Source organism: Diadema setosum, chromosome 17, assembly GCF_964275005.1.
Source record: "Diadema setosum chromosome 17, eeDiaSeto1, whole genome shotgun sequence".
Lineage (NCBI taxonomy): Eukaryota > Metazoa > Echinodermata > Echinoidea > Diadematoida > Diadematidae > Diadema > Diadema setosum.
Window position 1 is genome coordinate 37,286,360 of NC_092701.1, and position 20,248 is coordinate 37,306,607.

General features: G+C 35.5%; 1 protein-coding gene across 1 annotated transcript in view; it reads right to left on the reverse strand.

Annotated features, from left to right (window-relative positions):
• Positions 1 to 7,154: 7,154 nt before the first annotated feature.
• LOC140240693 (uncharacterized) overlaps positions 7,155 to 20,248 on the reverse strand; it is a 69,594-nt gene continuing 56,500 nt past the window's right edge. The window contains exons 6-8 of the mRNA XM_072320450.1: positions 18,468 to 18,556; positions 18,079 to 18,156; positions 7,155 to 8,304 (exon numbers count right to left, since the gene is read on the reverse strand). Of these exons, the coding sequence (XP_072176551.1) occupies positions 8,209 to 8,304; positions 18,079 to 18,156; positions 18,468 to 18,556 (263 nt within the window). The 3' untranslated portion in view covers positions 7,155 to 8,208. The remainder of the gene's footprint in view (positions 8,305 to 18,078; positions 18,157 to 18,467; positions 18,557 to 20,248) is intronic.

Here is a 20,248-nt window from a genome sequence, read left to right on the forward strand (position 1 = left end):
GTAGGTGTTACAACTGTAACAGAAGGTAAAAACCAAATTTGACCTTGAGGATATCTGCCAATTACAAAAGAGAAATCTCTGAATCTCTGGAGTGACCTCCTGAGATTAAAGGTCTCCATGTATATGTATTTGTGATCTCCTGAATTCTGTAACTCCCATTCTTGCTCACTGCCACATGAATGTGCTCTCACATAACTGCAAACATGGTGCTATTATTTCAGTGTTGTGCTGATCACCACTCAAAGATACAACAGTAATGGATAGTTATTAAAACATAAAGTGACTTTCTTCTTATACAGTTTTGTCATAGCACTACATGAAACAAGTAATAAATTAGAAATGCTGAGCTGGGTACCAAAATCAAATACCGACTCACATAAATAATAATTGGTACATACTAACACACATAAAGTCAAGTCACTCCTCACATTCACTAATACCACACTGTCATTATAATGTGATAACTTTCTAATACATTTGAGGTAAAATCAAACATTTCATAAAAAGTTACAATTTATCTATCATTTGCTAGCTCAAAGTATTTTTTTTTTTTTTGTCTACCAGAAATTACTTTTATATCTGTGTAAGGGGCCCCCATTTGATTCCTTTTTTAAGTTGTAATTGAGGGCTACCATATCAGACAAAATTACAGCTCAAACAGGGCCAGCCTCAGAACAAAACCTTGATAGCATACAAGCACCCACACATTTTAATAGACCACACACTTGTTGCCAATACACAGACTGATGACATACATGTGCACTTTCAGTATGACGTCAACTCCTTAAATTGGCAACGACTCAAGTCCAGCTTGATCAAGTGATTACTGCTGCTGTTTACAAAGGTTAACATGCAAAACAACATCACCAAGGATAAAAGAGATACAAAAAAGCAAGCAAACAACAACAACACAAGGTGTGGACTTAGGGCCTACTGACAGTATGTAGTTGTACTCTACAACCAAACATCTATAAATACTTCAAACATATTACTGATATACATCTGTATCTACCATAAGTAAATGACTTACACTGTATTTTCTGCCCAATCTGGTCAAGGACGGCAAATATTTTGTTTTTTAAAACTCCCTCCATCACTTTCCTGGCAGTTGATAAAATGACAACCAAAAGGGTGCAAAAATATGAGAAAACCCACACATTCTAGAGTAGATTATGCTCAACATGTCCACAACAAAGTACATGTGTATGAAATACAGATATTCTTCCTACTACATGGCTGACTCTACATATAAACAGCGGCGGGATATTTGACAATTTTCACAAGAAGAATTTACCTCAGAAGAAGCATTTATGTCACTCAAAACTAGTGGAATCTAAGCAATAGACATACAAAGAAAAAAAATGATGCAAATTGAGTAAAACACTAACCCACTGTTTACATTCACCTGAGAGCTCTGGACAAAGGTTGATGGAGGTTTCAGAATCTCATAAAGAATGGATGAAGACAGTCAAGTCAGGGAATAGTAAAACAAGTCACAGATCTCATGTTATCATCGTGGTCAAAATAAGGCATTACCTCAATACTATATCATTATTATTATTATTATTATTATTATTATTATTATTATTATTATTATTATTATTATTATTATCATCATTATTATCATTATCATTATTATTATTATTATTATCATTATCATTATTATTATTATTATTATTATTATCATTATTATTATTATTATTATTATTATTATTATCATTATCATTATCATTATCATTATCATTATTATTATTATTATTATTATCATTATTATTATTATTATTATTATTATCATCATCATCATTATCATTATTATTATTATTATTTGACAATATCAAACTAGTCATGCTTCCAAGAGATAGGATATTATCTCTTTCATTGGTATCACAGAGTTCAATTTTTCTCATCTTACAGGATGTGTAACAATGCTATAATGTAAACAAAAAACAAAATATACAAAAGCAAGTCAATTAGCAGACAAGTCCCTTGGAAGAAATAAAATTTGGTGACATTTCAGATGAATGAGTGTTACCCAAGTGATGCCACAGTTAGGCACATGAGTATTAAAACTAATGAAATCCAATGTGATTCAATGAGATTGCTCCCTTTTAAATCCAACAAGGAATTTATATTATAGGATGAGAAATTTGATTTCTGATTTACATAATGTGTCAACAAAAATACAATATAATTATTATGAAGGGAAATATGAATTAATTGCATTTCATAGGAAGTTGTTGCTTTTTAAATAAAGCTAGGTAGTGCTCACCCTTTAACTGAACACAACTTTAGCAGGAATCCCACTAAGTGCAACAAAATTCAATGCAACAAAATTTTGTGAATGGATTTCCATGATTCATTTTAATGATTCATTTTCAGTAGTTAGGGCTTATAACTAGTCTAGCATGTACTTAGTGTCTTGGTGCATGGTGCACATGTTATAATTACCTTGCATATACAATTTGGAATATTTGTATGGCTATATGTTTACTAATATTTCAATCTTATATCAGGATATTCTCATGAGTAAGGTATTCCTGCCTGAAATGTCACTTTGGTTTTAGAAAAGAACATTATGTGGTAGTTCCACTGTATTCTCTTTGATATTGGATTATTAGCTGAAGGTTTGTGTAGATGGAGTTTTTTGATTACACATGAATTGTATTTTAAGTGGGTAATCAGTGATTTTGTTATAGTCATGTAATATCATAACTGTCTTGCATATGCCAACAAGTTAGGTACACATGCACCTCCTGTTGTAGTAGAATACAAGCATATAAACTGTTCTCTATAATGAAAAAAAAAAAAACCCACCTCTATACAGCAGTCTCCCAGCTACAGTAGAGAAATCTTTCTTTCCTGTGAGAAGTCATTATTTTGAGAGAACTTCACCTTTTAACTATAAAGGATCGAACACAAATTCTGATTAATGGTTGTAAATGAATTGTGTTAACATCACATTACTGATATAATCTTATTAAACAAATTGACACAACCAGAAAGGAAAAACCACAGATATAATGCCCATTAAAAATGGTTTTCTCCCTATGTTTATGACACACTAGTTTCATGATATATACAGATGCATTTTACATAGGTTATGCACATCCAGTTTATTTCAACCTGGATGCAACTTTCAGATCTTCAACAAACCTTAGAACAAACTCGGTTTATTCTAGAGTAGGACTGAAATCTTATGCTTTCAGAAATTAATTAATGTTCAAAAATAAAAAGCAAACAATCCAGAATGAGAATGCAATACAATACAAAAACAAACAAACAAACAGGATTTTTCAGAGCACAGTTTACTGACTGGCTGAGGTACCTGTTAGTGACAGAGGGAGGTAACAACCATTACTGAAAATATGATGACACCCTTAAAACTTCTGACAACATAAAATCTACAGATGATTACTATATTTCATTGGAAAAATAATCCATGATGAAGATTTTGCATTGGAAAATATATTAAAAGAATAGTTACAGAATGATGCTTGCCTCAAACCAATGTGGAATGGAACAGAAAAAAGGAAAAGGATAGGCTGGTGTTATACAACTTTAATAGAAAATGTGACATAAATTTAGCTGTAATCCAAAATAATTTTAGCAACTTTTTTTTTCAAATGTTCTGTCAAATCCATTAGATGCTATAATTGGCATCAAAATCAACTGAGACCTTCTACAATTCCACTGCTTCATTTTTGTACTAAATTTCAAAATTGTTTTGGCACTAGAGATAGTACATGAAACATCAAAATATGATATCTACATTGTCAAAGCATAAATGTACACATATGCATTAAAGCTCATTAAATTTGCAATACACCAAAGAACAGCAAAGCCTCATGCATAACCTAAACAGCTTGTCACATGACGTAGGGGATGAGATTATGATGTGCCCACATTAAGAGGTGAAAAGGAACTTTAATCCACTCTCCTATTTCTGGATGAAGAAGGAAGGTCAGTAAATAGGGAAACTCTGGCTCTCAGAGGATGCAGCTGCTACCTAAAATAATTTGAACATATAATTTTGCCTTGGCACTGGTACTTGAAAGTGCTTGTTAGGGTCCATGTGTGTAAGTGTGTGTGTGTGTGACAAAGTGTAGACTAGTCAACAACACAAATTGTGATGTATTTACACTGAATACTGAATGATGTTTTCTTAATGTTCACAGTTTGTGAATGCATATTTGACTTCAATGACTGCAACAGGGCAATTACCTGCACTGTGTGCTCTCCAGTTGAATATTTGTGCAAACTAATGTGAACTGGTCTGCCATTGTTCTGTGGCAATGACTTGTATCTTATGTGGAATTCAGTGCTTGAACTGTCACTCAACATCTAATGCCCCCATCATGTGATTGAAGGCTGATGTCAAGCTATGGGTCATGTGGCTTCCAATATCATTCCAATTTGTGCTATTTTGTCTTTCTTTCACTCCTCCAAGAAGCTAATAACTTATTATTCATTTCAATGTCACAGTAGCAGATCTTAGTCACGGCTATGTCAGCCAGGACTTTCTGGTTGCTAGGCCAACCCTTGTTACATTATGATATGAAATTGATTTGGAATTTGTTTGTAAAATATTTAATTTAAGCCACTGAATACATCATATGTGAGCACAATATCAACATCACCTACCAGTCAAGAAAATACCATAGGCATTATTTCATTACTTCATCAGGTCACTTCTGTTCAAGATTCCAACAAATATTATTTGATAAAGTACGAAGGTCACTACTACCTGTTACCAAAGATTTGATATTCATGTATGTCCAAATTTTATGGCATTCATTAGTTCCTAAATACTCACATGCAATTAATTCTTAAAATCTTCTGACATCCAAATACACACAAAAATGGGTATAAAGTCAAAATGCTATACACTAGTACGACCTTCGTTTAATAGTGGCAATCAAAACTACTTTGGTGATATTCTATGCAAATACAGTACAATATTGCTTGGACTTGCACGAAAACCATTCACTTTTTTCTCATAAATTAATACCGTTAAATATGAAAATTATGTAAAGAGACAGAACTACCTGGCACACGCATAGCACTAATTAATGTAGAACTCACTGCAGGATTTTGCACATGAAATACTGCCACCTACACATGTACCCTCAGATATGCTGTGGTTGCCATGGCAATAATGCTACATTGACATTTGCAGGTCCACACAAGTTGAAAGCCACAATAGATTAATAAATTATGCAACACTATACACATACAGTTCTACACACTGACAAAACACCAATAAATAAGCATATCTGAAATGAAAAGAAAAAAGAACAAACACAAAACCTGTGCACAGCAAATAGATATCATCTTAACACAAAGGGAACAAAAAATCATCAGATTCAAGAAAATAAAATCAATTCCAGAATTCCAAAAAGTGAGGTTTGATTTTTTTGTTTGTTTTGTTGCTACGAACAATAATTATATTCATATATACAATTCTTTCAATGATGTTTTCCTATGTACAAATCATTCTTTTTACAAATATAAAGGATGCAAAATCTACTTTTGTACAGTTACTATACACAATGACATGACATATCAAAGGAGAATGTGACTTGAGATTTGTCTCAATCACAGCAAGTGAAGATTTGCCATAATAAAGTGCAGACATATAGCATTAAATTCTATATCAGCTTCTGCTAACAATTGAAGAGCTTATTTGCAAAATGGGCTAGATCCACTTTTAGTACTTTAGAGTAAAACTGGTTTGTTTGTGAGAATTTGTACACAAGTATATGGAAAATAAAAATCTAATTTTGCTATAATTTCTATTCAAATGGTTGTATGGAGTTGAAATTTTCACTGTAACTGAGTTAAATGGAATTCTGTGCAGTGATGCTAATAACTCAATTTTCATCAAAAATGGATCTAGCCCCTTTTGCAAATACGCTCTTCAATTACTCCCTGCTTTCCTCGTTCTTCTTCCTTTCATGAAAATAAAATCTTTGCGTGTGAATAAATACTTCATTAAAGATTGAACAGCATTAGCACAGGTAGAAGCATAATATAAGCACAGTCAAATGTGATATCAGCAATTGGAATACATAAATTGTGTCATATATTCAAAAAGAAATTGTCACAGTAAGTTGTATCATAAAATATACTTGTCTATCAAATTTCTTGCCGTAAAAACATGACATGTCTGCACTCTTCCCTTTCTCTTGATCTTACAAAGTCTCGGTGGCGGAATGAAAATTGCATATGACTGCGTTCTGCAGCCACACCACATAAGTGGAGCATATCCAATGGTGTCTGTAATTTTGTAGAGAAATCTTTCATGCCCTCCTTATCTCACACAAAGTAATCTTTGCTCTGGTTGGAGTCATATGATGTTTTTACAAATGCCTAGATTAATAAATATTTAATCTTGCACCTGCAATTCACTCTTCAGGACTATACATATTTTCTGGAAAACCACTGAGATTTAAGAGATATTACCCTCACTATGCACAATAACACAAACTATTACACGAGTTCTGAAAAGCAAATTAATGATTGTACATGAAGAAAATCAATCAAAATGTTTAATATCATTTCAATGAAACTAACCCATCAGTGAGTTTTTAAAGTAGCTGTCTCTCTTAATCAATGCTGTAGTTTGAAGAGGATATCAAATACATGACATCTTTAATATCAGTCTGTTGTCTTACACTGTACAAGCACACATTAACAAGTAGAGTCATTGCGTATGAGTTTTTACCCTATGATGAGATGCAAATCTTTTAATCTGACTCACACTAAAAGAGAAAACAAACCAGCACCAAACAACTTTTTCCTAATTCCTAAATCCTACACAATGTAATGTGCAATAGAAGGGGGAAAAAAACCCCAATGTAGGTTGAAGCAACACATTAGAGCTCTTATTGCATTTTACGGTTTGGTAGCTGGTACAAGCACTTAGAGCATTTCTCTTGACACGAGGTATCTTGCTTTACTACAAACAAACAAAAAGAATCCCATCCAAGTGTACTGCCATTCTAGGTTTGATAGCGGCATACAAATCCTCACTCTCTCTTTTCCCTTTCATCTTTTCATTGCCAATCTGAAAAAAAAAAAAAAAACTGCAAAGAAGACTGGAGATGAATTGCATGGAATTAGAAAACACTCCAGTATAATGGTAATATACCAGCCTATATATCATGCATGACAAATTTGTGGATAATTGCACCCTCACAAAAAAGCCTGATGGCAGGATAATCATTCCACCTGCTGCTTTCTAATTTATTCTTTTTGATTTATAATGCTTTGTTGCAGTTTTCTTCTTTTTTTTTCTCTCTTTTTGCGATTTTTCACGTTACAACTCAGTGCTGATAATGGAAGTGACGGATCTCAGTCATCCCCAGGCAAAATTTCAGGTTGCTATGGATAATTCTTCAAGAGACAGCATACATCAAGCTGAATACATCAAGACAACTATGCAGGCAGCGAAGGATCAGGGGCTACCTCTTCCCTGGTGACATCAGTGCTTTTTCTTCTCTCTCTTTCTCTTCCCCCTTACATCAACCGATCTCACTTCACTGGACAGTGAAACAAGCAAATGGAGCAAACTAAGTCCAAATTGCCATTAATATACTGTACCCATCTCCTACCTCAGTTTGCTAAGTGTTTTTCATTACTCAAAGACACTGCATGTATAGTGTTATAGCTATATTTATGTGCTGTCACTCAAATCATAATTATCAAATAATTTCAGAGCACACTGTAATTTTGTTGTAATTTTGATGTACACAAGACTAAAAATAGCTACCATTTATTCTTCCTCCTCCCTGCACTTCTATTTTCTCATTCATTTGCACTCTTCCAAAACCTGAATGACTTACTATTTTCTCTACAGTATGGATGTCTGGTAGATACTGAGTTGTAGTGTGAAGATATCAGTGTACAGAGGAAGATGGAGGAGGGAAGCTGGAATAACTTGCATTAAAGAAGAACAAGACTTTTACTTTTACTTTATCATGTCTTATATCTAATGCTAAGTAGGAAGGACTATTAGGAGATGAGTTCATATTGCAAGGCATTCCTCTGAACCATTCCTCGAAGACATAGACTGAAAAAAAAAAAAAAAAAAACTTAAGCAAGGTAGCAGAGACATGGAGGGAGGACAGATTGGCTGTGAAGGTCACATTCAGGTGGTGAGTTGTCATGGAGATTGCCCCACCCTGGGGTTGGGCTGACTGGGTGGGGTCATTGTGGAATCTCTAGGGAGAGGGCTTGGACGATCCAGGGGTCACATTTTGACCCTTCTCGAAATTCATCTTTTGTCAGCATGCCATCCTTGTTCTGAGGAGAGTGACAAAAGGAAGAAAAATAAAAATAAAATTTAAAGACCATCTTATTGTGTTCGGAGCAAGCTTTCATAATTGCAATAAAAAAAAACAACACATTGAATATAAATCAAACAACAATTACAATGTAATCCCAATGAAGATGTTTTCGTTTTACCATAGTATTCATTCTACACGCACCTAAATCTTCAGGATTACGGGGTAACAAACATACAATCACTAAACCTGCTTTAATATCTTCATTGTGCATGGCACCGTTGACAGAAGAATGAATAGTGATACAAATAATGAAGAAAATGATCACAATAATAACAGTAATAATGATAATAATAATAACAATAACGATAATAATAGAGCAAAAAAACAGTGAATGATGATAATGATTCATAACAGTTGTAAATACACTCACAGGATTTTCTGTTTCTGAGGAGACTAATATTGACAGGAAAAAAAAAATACTACTGATGATGACCACTGTATATATCCTCACAATGGTAGATAAAATCTAACATTCTAATCATTCATCCATGCAATGAGTGGATGATTGAACAATGAGTCACAAAGTTTGTGACATTTTACATCAGAAATGTACTTTGTGCAAACATGGCATCCAGTTCCCAGTAATTTGCTGCTTAGTAAAAAATTATGCATCAAGGATCACTACAGCTTTGTTGTATGGCATTAAACCTTTGAGAAAACGAATGCTCAAAGTCCAAAACATATACTAGTAATACATCACATATTTTATCTTTACTCTATATACCTCATTCATTGCATAGACTATAAAGCTGACACATATAGCAGTTCTCAAAAAGAGGCTATTTCAACAAGTCAGTAAAAAAAAAAAAAAAAAAAAAAAAAAAAAAAACAACTTATTGAACACTCTGGCAGCATAGGGTAAACTCTTCCCCTGTATTAGGACAAAACATTAATCCATTCACTATAAAAGGGCGGTGAGTTGGCTCAGTCGGCAGCGCGTCTGCCTCACAATCACGCGGACCGGGTTCGAACCCGAGTCTGGACTGAGCAATGTTGTGTGTAAGCATACCGTCCCCTCTATCAAGAGGCAAAAACACTCTGTCCCTCGGATAGGACATAAAATGGAGGTCCCGTGTATGAGAGAGTAACAACTCATGCACGTAAAAGATCCCGCTTCATTCATTCATCGCAAAGAGCAGGGTGTTTAACCCGATGAAGTGGTCCCACTTCACATCCAACTGGACCCCATGGAAGACCAGCTTAACGTAGCTGAATATGGGCTTTCCAGCCATCTTCTCAGATGGAAAATTAACAAACAAACAAGACTGGTTTTGCTTTGAAGGAGGCTATAGGTAACAGAGAATCATATCATATGAACTAAATAGTCATGACACTGATGTACAAAATTACTGAGGTCAGCCCAAATTCAAAGTTGACTCATACCGTCATTTTTACTGGCAAGTTCTTTTTACACAAATCTTTCTATTAAAAACAAACACACACACACACACACACACACTCACACACAACATCCTGTAGTGTTACCACATGCAAATGGAAAGACCTTTACATCTATGTTATCGATTTGATGAAATTATAACATTAAGGCTCTCTTTGTAATTTCAAAGAAATGGAAAAGAAGATACAAATAATCTTCTCCCAGCACTTGAAAGTGCAGTCTTCTTTCAAAGCTTTGGCAATGGACAAAGATTATATTACTGAGATGAGATTCTGCTGGCTAAAGAACTGATTAAGGTTTCCAAGAGATAAAGAAAGCAGGGTGGTTGGATGGATCACCACATTGAATGGGATTGAAACCTTCCATCTCTTCCATCCTGCGGCGCCTGAATAAATCAAGCCCCAATGCACAGAGCATTGGAGTCCCCCTGGTGTCTTACCAAGCTCCATTGTTTGCATGCATGCCTGTCTACATAAGTGCTTCATGACACTCTTAAAGGCAGAATCTCACCAACGAAAACCCTTCAAAATTTTTAAAGATATCCATGGAAGTGGCAAATTAAGAGCAAGAAGCCGAACTCAAACTTTAGTTGACACATTCAGGTGCTCAGCAGTGAATATTGAGAGAAAAACCATATTGTAATCTCTTTTTTGATAAAGCATTAACATACTTTATAGATCTCATGGGTTCAACTGTAGTGAAAAGTTAGTAGTTGTCCTCTGCCAAGCAGAATTGAGGTCTCACAGAAAGACTAGCTTATCGTGGATACAATGATAGCCTCTGTGGGTGATATATCACAATCCTTTATCCAACAGAGATTATGAAAATACATGCATGTGAAAAATCACATTTTCCTACAACACAACACAACATCTTGACATGTATTTGGCATACTTAACTCTGCTGCCATATTACTATTTTGTATTAACATCTGGAAGAAATTTGACAGGCCTTGCAAAATGAGGTCACTATCTCCAAAGGTCACAATCCTCATTTGTGAACTGCTGTGGTGTTGGGGTCTCAAATAGAAAATAAGCTCAGTGTGATGGAAAGAAATTTGCAGCACAGATTAGTGCACAGTATTTATGTCATTGCTGTGTGAGATCTTTGGACACAAACGTATGTGGACTGGTATCGTGAGAATGAAAGTTGAAGAAAATTCACAGACTACTTCTTTCTTCAATTGCAATTTGATCATAACTTCACATGGTATTGCAACAACCAAACCACATGTGGTGCATGTGGTAATGAAATTTCTGAGAAGCTGGTAGGGTGAGCAAAAGAGAGCTATGACCTCTACCAAGTTTGAACTAGATTCATTGGAAGATGTTCCGTATCTAAGAATCTGGAGATTTTACCTTTAACACACTACTTGGATTATGAGCAAACTTTGCATGTGGAATGACTGAAAACTGATCATGAGGGGTCTAACTAGTAACTAACAACAGAAACAACATGAAGCATACATGCACACACACACACACAAACAAACATACACACATACAGTGTATGAAAAGAATATAATCATCAGGATTGGAAGACAAGCTGCAAACCAGGAATATCCAGACCAGAATGAATAGATGGTAATGAAACTTTAAACAATCTACAAGAACTAGTATATCTCAATTCAAGAGAAGGAGAAAAGTGTACACTATGGGCATCTTGATGTGAAACACATTGCTCTCCTGTGTTATGGCTGTCTGAGTAATTCACTGCATACATGTACAATGTATTACATATCTGAAAACTGATGACACAATATCTGAAGCAGGGGAACTGCGCATGTATCATTTTCTCAAACCCTGCAGGTCCATGGAGAAATGAGATGAATTTTACTACAATTGTACATACCAAGAGATTACAACATGCAGAACAATTTATTTTTTGTTTCAAATGATTTAGCTCTCTGTTTGACCAACAGGGCGTTACATAGCTACCTGAGACCCAGTTCAATCTAAGAGGTTAATCTACACCCACAGCCAAAGTTGGAGAATCTTTGCTTCTTTTTCTGGGACACAGGATTTACGACTGATTTCAAGATTTATGTCAATCCTGACCGTGTTTTGAAGAAACTGATTATCAATTACAACTTCTTGCTATACACATCACTCAACTACGAGTGTTTGAAGCAATTCTGTTACATGATTTTAATAGTAAAAAGTGCAGTAATATATCAGGGTAAAAATGCTTACAATGTTATTGGTCAAAAACAGTAAATCTATTCCCTATCTGTCTAACTGTAACTGAAACTGATTGACATGATTCTTACCAAAATTCCAGATTTATTTTATTTTTCCTCAAAGACACAAAAAGAAAAAAGAAATGAAGAAACAATGTTTCATCTATAGCAAACAGGTCAGTATAAGAATAACATGACACTATATGAAGGAGTCAATTTTGACCAAAAACCATAAACAAAAAGAAAACAGTGAGATACCAGCATAGCAGTGTTTAAAAATGTGTTTGGTTTTTAACCCTTCATATTAGTGTGTTTAGAAATGCTAGACAAGAAAAGATAAATCAGATTAGAAAAAACAGTATAGTTATACAGAGAAAACAACACCAATGAAGACTGGCTTTGCCAAGTCAGCTTACAAGCATTACTCACTTAGCAGGTTGGTTTACTTAATCAATTCATTAAATAAGTCCTAAGATACTGTATTTCTTGGGCTCTGGGTGTATTAAAAGTTTATTACGATGTTCTTGAATTATCAGAGATCATTTGGGATGGCTGCATTTTTTTTTTTCAATTCATCAAATGAAATGCACTGTGAAACAGATAGTCATTTCTGCTGGAAACAACTACACTGTAAGAAGACAACAACTAAATCTTGGCTCTCATGAACCAAAAAGAAGTTTATTAGTTCTTATCTCATCATCTCTTCTAATTCTCACCAGAGAGACTCCAGCTTTTTGTCATTGTGGGAATGTTATTTTACATACTGGCCACTAGAGCCAAGAGCTGCTAGTACGGAGGATCCTTGCTTTATTGTACAATCCACTCAATCCCAGAGGTGTGTGTGGGTGGGGGTTGAGAAAAATGCTGATGTTTATCAAATCAGCAAAGATGTGATTTCTGCATCGCAACAAGGAAGAGATTCAGGGACAGATGTCCTTCCAGAGACAATTTAAGTAATACAATGAAAAGAAAAAGAAGATGTCATTGTTGTTAAAGATGATGATAATACATGGTTGAACCAAAAAGGGAGCCTAAAGGATGAGACAGGAGAAAGTGTTATACCCTCAAGTAGATATTAGGATAATGACATAGCACTGGTTTATCGGGAAGAGTCAAGTGAGATGAGAATAAGGGAATCAGAAAATGAAACTGACAAGAAAAGTGAGATGCAACAAAAAACAAAAAGAAAAAGGAGGGCCTAACGAAAACTGATACTTGTATCAAAGTGATGAAATATTGATCATTTAGTGAAATAAAATAGTGAAAATACCAAAATTATTCATTTCACTCTTAATGTAGACACACAAGTTTATGGCAGGATGAGAAATGTGATGCATATTGAAAGATAATGACGAGTAGGTGGAAATGAACTAGGGTTACATGAGGTCAGGATGGAGAGAGGCAGAGGAAAGAAAGAGAGACAGTGAGACAAAAAGAGACAGAGAGAGACAGAAATAGACACAGAAGGACAAAAATAGACAGAGAGTGACAGAGAGAGAGATAGAGACAGGGTCACAAGGTAAAGCCATCAGACCGTTCTCTTCTACAAAGGCTCTTAATCTGTCACCATAAATCATAGACTGAGTATTAAAGTAACGTCATGTTGGAAGGTATGACATCGTCTTCCTAGGTCCACAAACACAGCAAACATTACGATGTTACAACATTTTATATTTCCAGTGGTATTGTACACTACCAATTAGACTCTAACTGGTTTAATGGAGTAAGTTATTAGAAGGCAGTAATGGAAGGAGTGAGAAAATGTGATGCAAGGCAATCATTGTACTTCCATTGTAACCATGGCAACTAGACTGTCATGGAGGACACAGGAAAGATGTCAGCTCACATGACCTCAATTGCTTACAGATATTTTACTTCTCAGTTCTTATTACCACAGCTCACCAGAGCGAACACATGTTCTCTCTCTCTCAATATGCACAGCCTAGCAGATGCAATTTCTTGCCTTAGTGATCTCAATATAGCACTGAAGAGTTTATACCCCTGAGAAAGTTTGATACCTTTTCCATGAGCAAAGCTGATACTTTCCTCTTCGGAGGAATATTCACAGTTCTATATCGAGTTGGATGACATCCACACAGTTATTGCATCCTGTGAAAGAGAAAGCTACAGCTGTACCACAAATCTTGTAATTGCCCTTTTGCACCTTTAGTTATCAACTTTGAGACAAATTCTCGAGGAGCCACCAACATCAAGGCACATGAGAACACTGTCATATAACATTGACATCAACCAGGAGAGCCATGGAGTGCTTATTTAACATACTGTAGTGCTTCTGCTATACAAAAACACTCACATGTGGGTGTTTGGCGCAGTTCTTTTCAGTCTTTTCAATAATACATCTACTGTAACTGCAGTTCACCTGAAGTGAAATTCCACACTCTTCAAAGATGAGGTTATTAACCCATTGAAGACGAGTCCCGAGATTACTCGGGCGGGTGTCTATGGGAAATGCATGTTATAGCAATCAGTCTATCCTCAGCGGGTTAAACAGGATCAATTAAATAGAAGAGTCAAAGTAAAATATGTCATGTTTCCACTGGATAGTTATAAAATCAGTCATAACCACAGATATGCAGATTAGCTGAGCTGATGATTTTAAGTTTATTGTCCTATAACAAACTGATGCAAATGTAAAAGTTCCTGTCTTTCATTTCGTGTCAGATAGGGATTTAGTAAAGATTTTTGTGTACATCAATAGGAGGCTTGTGAGGTAGTGGTATCTCCACCTTGTTAGAAAGTGTTGTTCTTTTTTAACACCTCCACTGATCTCTCAAGTTGTACCGCACTGTTTATATGTATATCTCAACATCTCATTCAAAGTGCTACACCATTCTAAATAAACCCATTGCTTTATTGCCTCTGACCATTCTCTTTCATCCTCGTTTTTAAACAAGAAGAGCCATCCTTTATTGTTGTTGTTTTTTTCAAAGTCTTTCGTCTCAAATGTCCATGAAGGAGACTTGATGTATGAAGAGCACTGAACCTAGCTGATAGGCTTGCCTGGGAAAGCTGAACTCAGCTGTGAGTAACGCGTCTGCTGCCCCCAACCAACCATTTCCTGCCTGATCAAGTAATGAGGCATGGGCAGGGAGAGTAATGTCCCTTGATTTCACAGCTTGCCCCCTCACTGGGACAAAGACAATGCAATCCATGCCCACAGCATGGCAATAACAACAAATTTACACCTGTGCAAATAAGCTCACAAAATCCCACACACTTTCTTATCATGTTCTATTGGCTGGCCTGGGCAGGGGAAACATCAGAATATAATGCCTAGTTCAGAAGCACTAATGTGAGAGTTGGTTCACATGGGGACACTATGTTGATACCATGAACAGCCAGCATGCTTTCCAAAAACCTGATTATGTGGATTAACATTCACATCATATGACTAGATGAGAAATGATATTGGGTATCATGAATCATTGCAGCAGAACATGAAATATATTGCTCATGGTATGAATAGCAATCAGAGCATAGTACCAATGAAGTTGAAATTTGGGCCAAGTTGAGAGGAGTTTTGTCATTAAACCAACTATTTTGAAAAATCAAACATCAATCACATAACTCCATAAGGAAGTAAAGATATCTGTGCTCCATTTCAATAAGCTACATTGTATTTTCAAATGATTTGTGTTTCAAACAAGATTTTGCCCATGGTGTACTAAAAGGTAGATTTGGATGGCAAAGCATACAAATCATTCTAAAAACAAACCAGGAGAACCCCCCCCCCAAAAAAAAAAAAAATAAATAAATGAATAAATAAATAAATAAATAAATGAATAAATAAATAAATGTACAAAGGAGAAGACCTTCATACCCCTACAGGTTATGCCATGTCTACTATAAACCAGATAAATGCAAATGTGGGCTTTGAACAAAGAATTTCAAAAAATAAAGTTTAAGTTCTAGATGGCAACTTTTCTCAAGAAAGAAAAGAAACAGACATCATATCACCACTGAGTAACTGTTAAAAACATCCTACAGACTAAATGTAACCAGATCCCCTTCTAAATGCCAAAAGCAAGAAAGTTGAGCCTCATGTTGAGTAATAAGCACCAACATTGATGTCATAATAGAACCTCAAGATAGCATGATTAACTGCCGATGAGAGAATAATCTCCACAGAATCCCATGTAATATCCCCTCTCTGGCCCACTTCAGGTGTGTGCAGGCCTCTGCTGAATTTACCATTCAAATCCAATTTTCTTCCAGCAGAATGCACGTTATGCATCAGTTTCCATGACGATGTCTAGGTTGACTGAAAAAAAAAAGAAGGAATCACTTGCGTGGGTGAAACCACTGGGTGAATTCATGACTGGTAATCAACTTAGCTTTGAGAGAGCTCAAGCAGGTAAAATACTTCAGTAACAAATCTCAAAATAGCTATTGGTGTATCAGTACGCATTTTTAGGTACATGTATATAAACACAATTCTTCTCACAGGCCAACTAAGCAAACAAACATAATGTTGTAATCTCCTCGAAATGTTGCGAAAGGGTAAACACCTCACATTTTTGTATTAAATGTATGTGTCTGATGATCATTTACTCCAATAGCATTTACCAGGATTTATCATATGGCCCAGATAATACTACAGTGACTTCGGCCATCCTGACCAAACCTTGTGTCACATTGTGGAAGACTGCCACCTGTGGAAGTTCCCAGGAGGGCTTGAAGAACTTGCTTAAGCAAGTGATGCTGCCCTGAACTGGAACCGCAGCTTAGATATCAACCTGTAAGTCTATAACCCATCACCAACCTCTTTGTATTGTATCATAGAACAGAAGAAGATTTGTGAAATAGATGATATGACATAGGACATTATAGACACATCTTTAAAAGACAACATTAAAAAACATTCAACTAAAAATTGTGCTGTAAAAGAAGACAAAACATCCTGTCTGCATGAAGAACATTGCATTTCTAATGGGAATAGTTGCATAAGAGAGCATAGACGAGGCAAGAGATTGTGTGCAAATGTATCAAATATCTACGTCACCACAATCCCTCTGACATCACACATGATAATCAATGTAATACAATCATCCACTTCACACACAAATGTGGGTAGGAAATGAAATCTCTGCCACATTGAATCTCTACTCTGCACAAAATCCTCCAAACGTAATCTAATCCTTGTAGGAGTTCATGTCAGCTGAAGATGTGAAAATGTCATGAAATCCATCTCTTTCTCCTACTCTCACGATTTGATCAAGTAAACAGTATGTTCCTGCAGGTGACATAGCCTAAACAGAAAACAGAAGAAGAAGACTTAATGCTGTATGTATTCAATTTCCTTACAAAACGTCTTGAAACTTGACTTTTGAAACTCACATCAGCTGAAGATGTTAAACTGTCCTAGAGGAAATGTTTCTGATTATTGTCTTACTAACACTTGAAGCTATCATATAGGCACAAATACAGACAATGTTAATACCACAGAGAGCAGATGTCTATTTGTAAAATATGTTTGTCAAATCTTCTATTCTTCCGCTCTGTTCATGGCTGACATGGGCTAAAGATGATAAAATATTTAGGAGCAAAAAGAAGTGTTTCTGGTTGATATCTCAGGGCATTCAACTCAGATATAAAAGGTAAGGAAGTAGGCCAGCCCTTCCATGAATGCTTATCATGCAAACTTCATAGAACGTGCTTGAATTTCCAGAACCCCTCAAAATATGTAAATTCAAAAAAAAAAAATCCCTTTTTAGAAATTTACATGCATGTCTATCTGTATACAATATGATATAATCATTAGTTTCTAAAAAAAAAAAAGTAATGAGCACTTCACCGAATTTTTACGACAAAATTGAAAGGATTTATTTACTATCACACTTGATGACTTACGAGGAAACTTGCAGCTTGATATTATCAACAGAGACGGAATAATCACAAGATTTATGGCGTTGCTGAAAAGGATATATGGGTACAAACAACATCGACAGCATTATTGAGTTACCTCTGCTTAGATGCACATATAACAATGGTTTTCTGACTAAGTCACTGGATAGTAAAGGAAAGAGTCACAAACAGAGAGGTAAGGTGAATGCCATGTCACAGACAGAAAGCAAAAGAAAAGAAGAGAAAAAAAAAAGCTGTAAATTGGACGAGAAGTGAACATCACTTACTGTGTCCATCTGAGTGAAGATCTTGTTAACTCTCTTCTCTGGTGTATCCTCATCTTGTGGAAGTTGCAACATATTGCCCTGTTTGAGGAATTCAAAGTATGGCAAAAGATTTTCTTACAAATTCTACATTCAAAGTATCTCACAGTGTTTTGCAGTTGTCATTAATCATTAGAGTTCAGCTGTAAATATTTTGGAAATTCTAATTCATCCCATATTGCAAATCAGCAAAATTTATTACAGTACAATACTTACCTAAAAATAAATGCATGAGATCATCTTCCATTATGTTCAATTTCACATCGGTGAAGAGTTTCTTACTTGTGCATCATAGACATAAACTCAGAGAGAATATAAAGTACTGCTCCTTTTAAAATGGCTATTCTACTTACCACCATTTTGTATATTGCATCAACTATGTCTAGCATTTCTTGCTTGGTGATGTATCCATCCTGATCTAGGTCGTACAGGTTGAAGGCCCCTGTAGGGAGAGAGAGAAAGTTTAGTAGCCAGGATAATCAAACAGATTATGTGACATTACAACCATAGGAAATTCTTTATAAATGCTATGATCAATGAATGATGGCCAATCTGTTGAAAACATAACAGATGAAATATTAATTTCTCCTTCATACTATAACACTTACAGGGAGATATCATAAATCATTACACAGGAAGTCGACTTTGTAGTCATGAACACTAGATCAATGAAAAGCTCTTTTAAATTAGAGTTTTGTAAAGGTTTTTGTCATGAAAAACTCAAAACATGCCAAAACAATACAAACAGCAACTTAACAGTATGATGAAAATAAAAGGGAAGAAAGAAGTCGTTAGAGTGAGCAGAGCTTGCAACAAAGTGCATAAAGCTAACACACAGTAAATGTCCCTGGACTGTAAAACCCCTCTTTAGCACATCTTCCCACTACTTTCCACAAACATTTTCAAGCACATCTTCAGCACAAGGCCACAATTTCTCATCATAAAAATTATGTTAAACTTGCTATGCCATGTAATTTTGTGGAAACAAGTACCGATATAAATTATCTTGGTCCAGCAAATTACAATGTCACATGACATGGAAACAAATGTAACATTTAGTTAAATGCATGAGTCATTGGTGTAAGCTACAAGGAGGTTTACATATATATGACTCATAGTGAAGCCTGCATTTGGCTTTAAACACTAGCAGCTTTGAGAAACTGTACTTTCAGGAAGCAAGATTAAATCAGCGAATGTGATATACATCATTAACACAAATGCGAAAAAACAAACAAAACAAAACAAAACTGGATTTATCTGCACTAGATGTTATTCTGAACTGACCTATGATACAATTTACTACTGACATTTTTAACCCTGTGAGGATGAGCTGATTTTGCTGTAATGCACATTTCTTATAGACACCGGCCTGAGTATACTCAGGACTAGTCTCAACAGGTTAAGATTTCTTCCAACACGAGAACTTTTGTTGCATGCAGACCTCTATGACAGTTCTGTTTGCTCAGTTTGGGCTTATCATCAGTCATCCTTGGGTGTTTCTCTGGGTTTCTATCATACAATTGGGGCAGCTTTAAAAGCCTTCTACTCACAATATACCACACTATTCACTCTTTTCCCAAATTCTGCTTTTGATTACTTTTCACCCAAATCAAAGAGTAATTGTGGGAATGAATTTATCTGTACATTAACATTATCTTTGAATTCTAAGTGGTTGCTTTCTATCAGAATCACTCACACCAAGCTACAAATATCAACAAAGTAAAGTATGAATTGTGAGATTCTTTGGTTTTTGCTTCCATGTGGTACAGGGGATTGTCCACTCCTCTCAACTAAATGTCAAAGAATGTGATGATTAAAATCCTTTTGCTAACTCTTCCACTTCCTATAACTCAACATGCTTTGTCCATTAATTGCTCTGGCATCACATTGATGTAATAAATCTGGCTACACCATATCAGCCCTGGAGGCCTCGTGTCAAGTTTCTCTCATCCATGCTGTCTCTCACCATCTCTTCCTCCCCCCCCCCCCAAAAAAAAAAAAACAACAACAACAACAACAACAACAACAACTTGAGACAAAACACACTGATAACCTAGATAAAATGAGATCAGCTTCCACACAATGCTTTCACTTCTTTTCAATTTCTATACTCTAAAGGAAACTAGAAATGTCG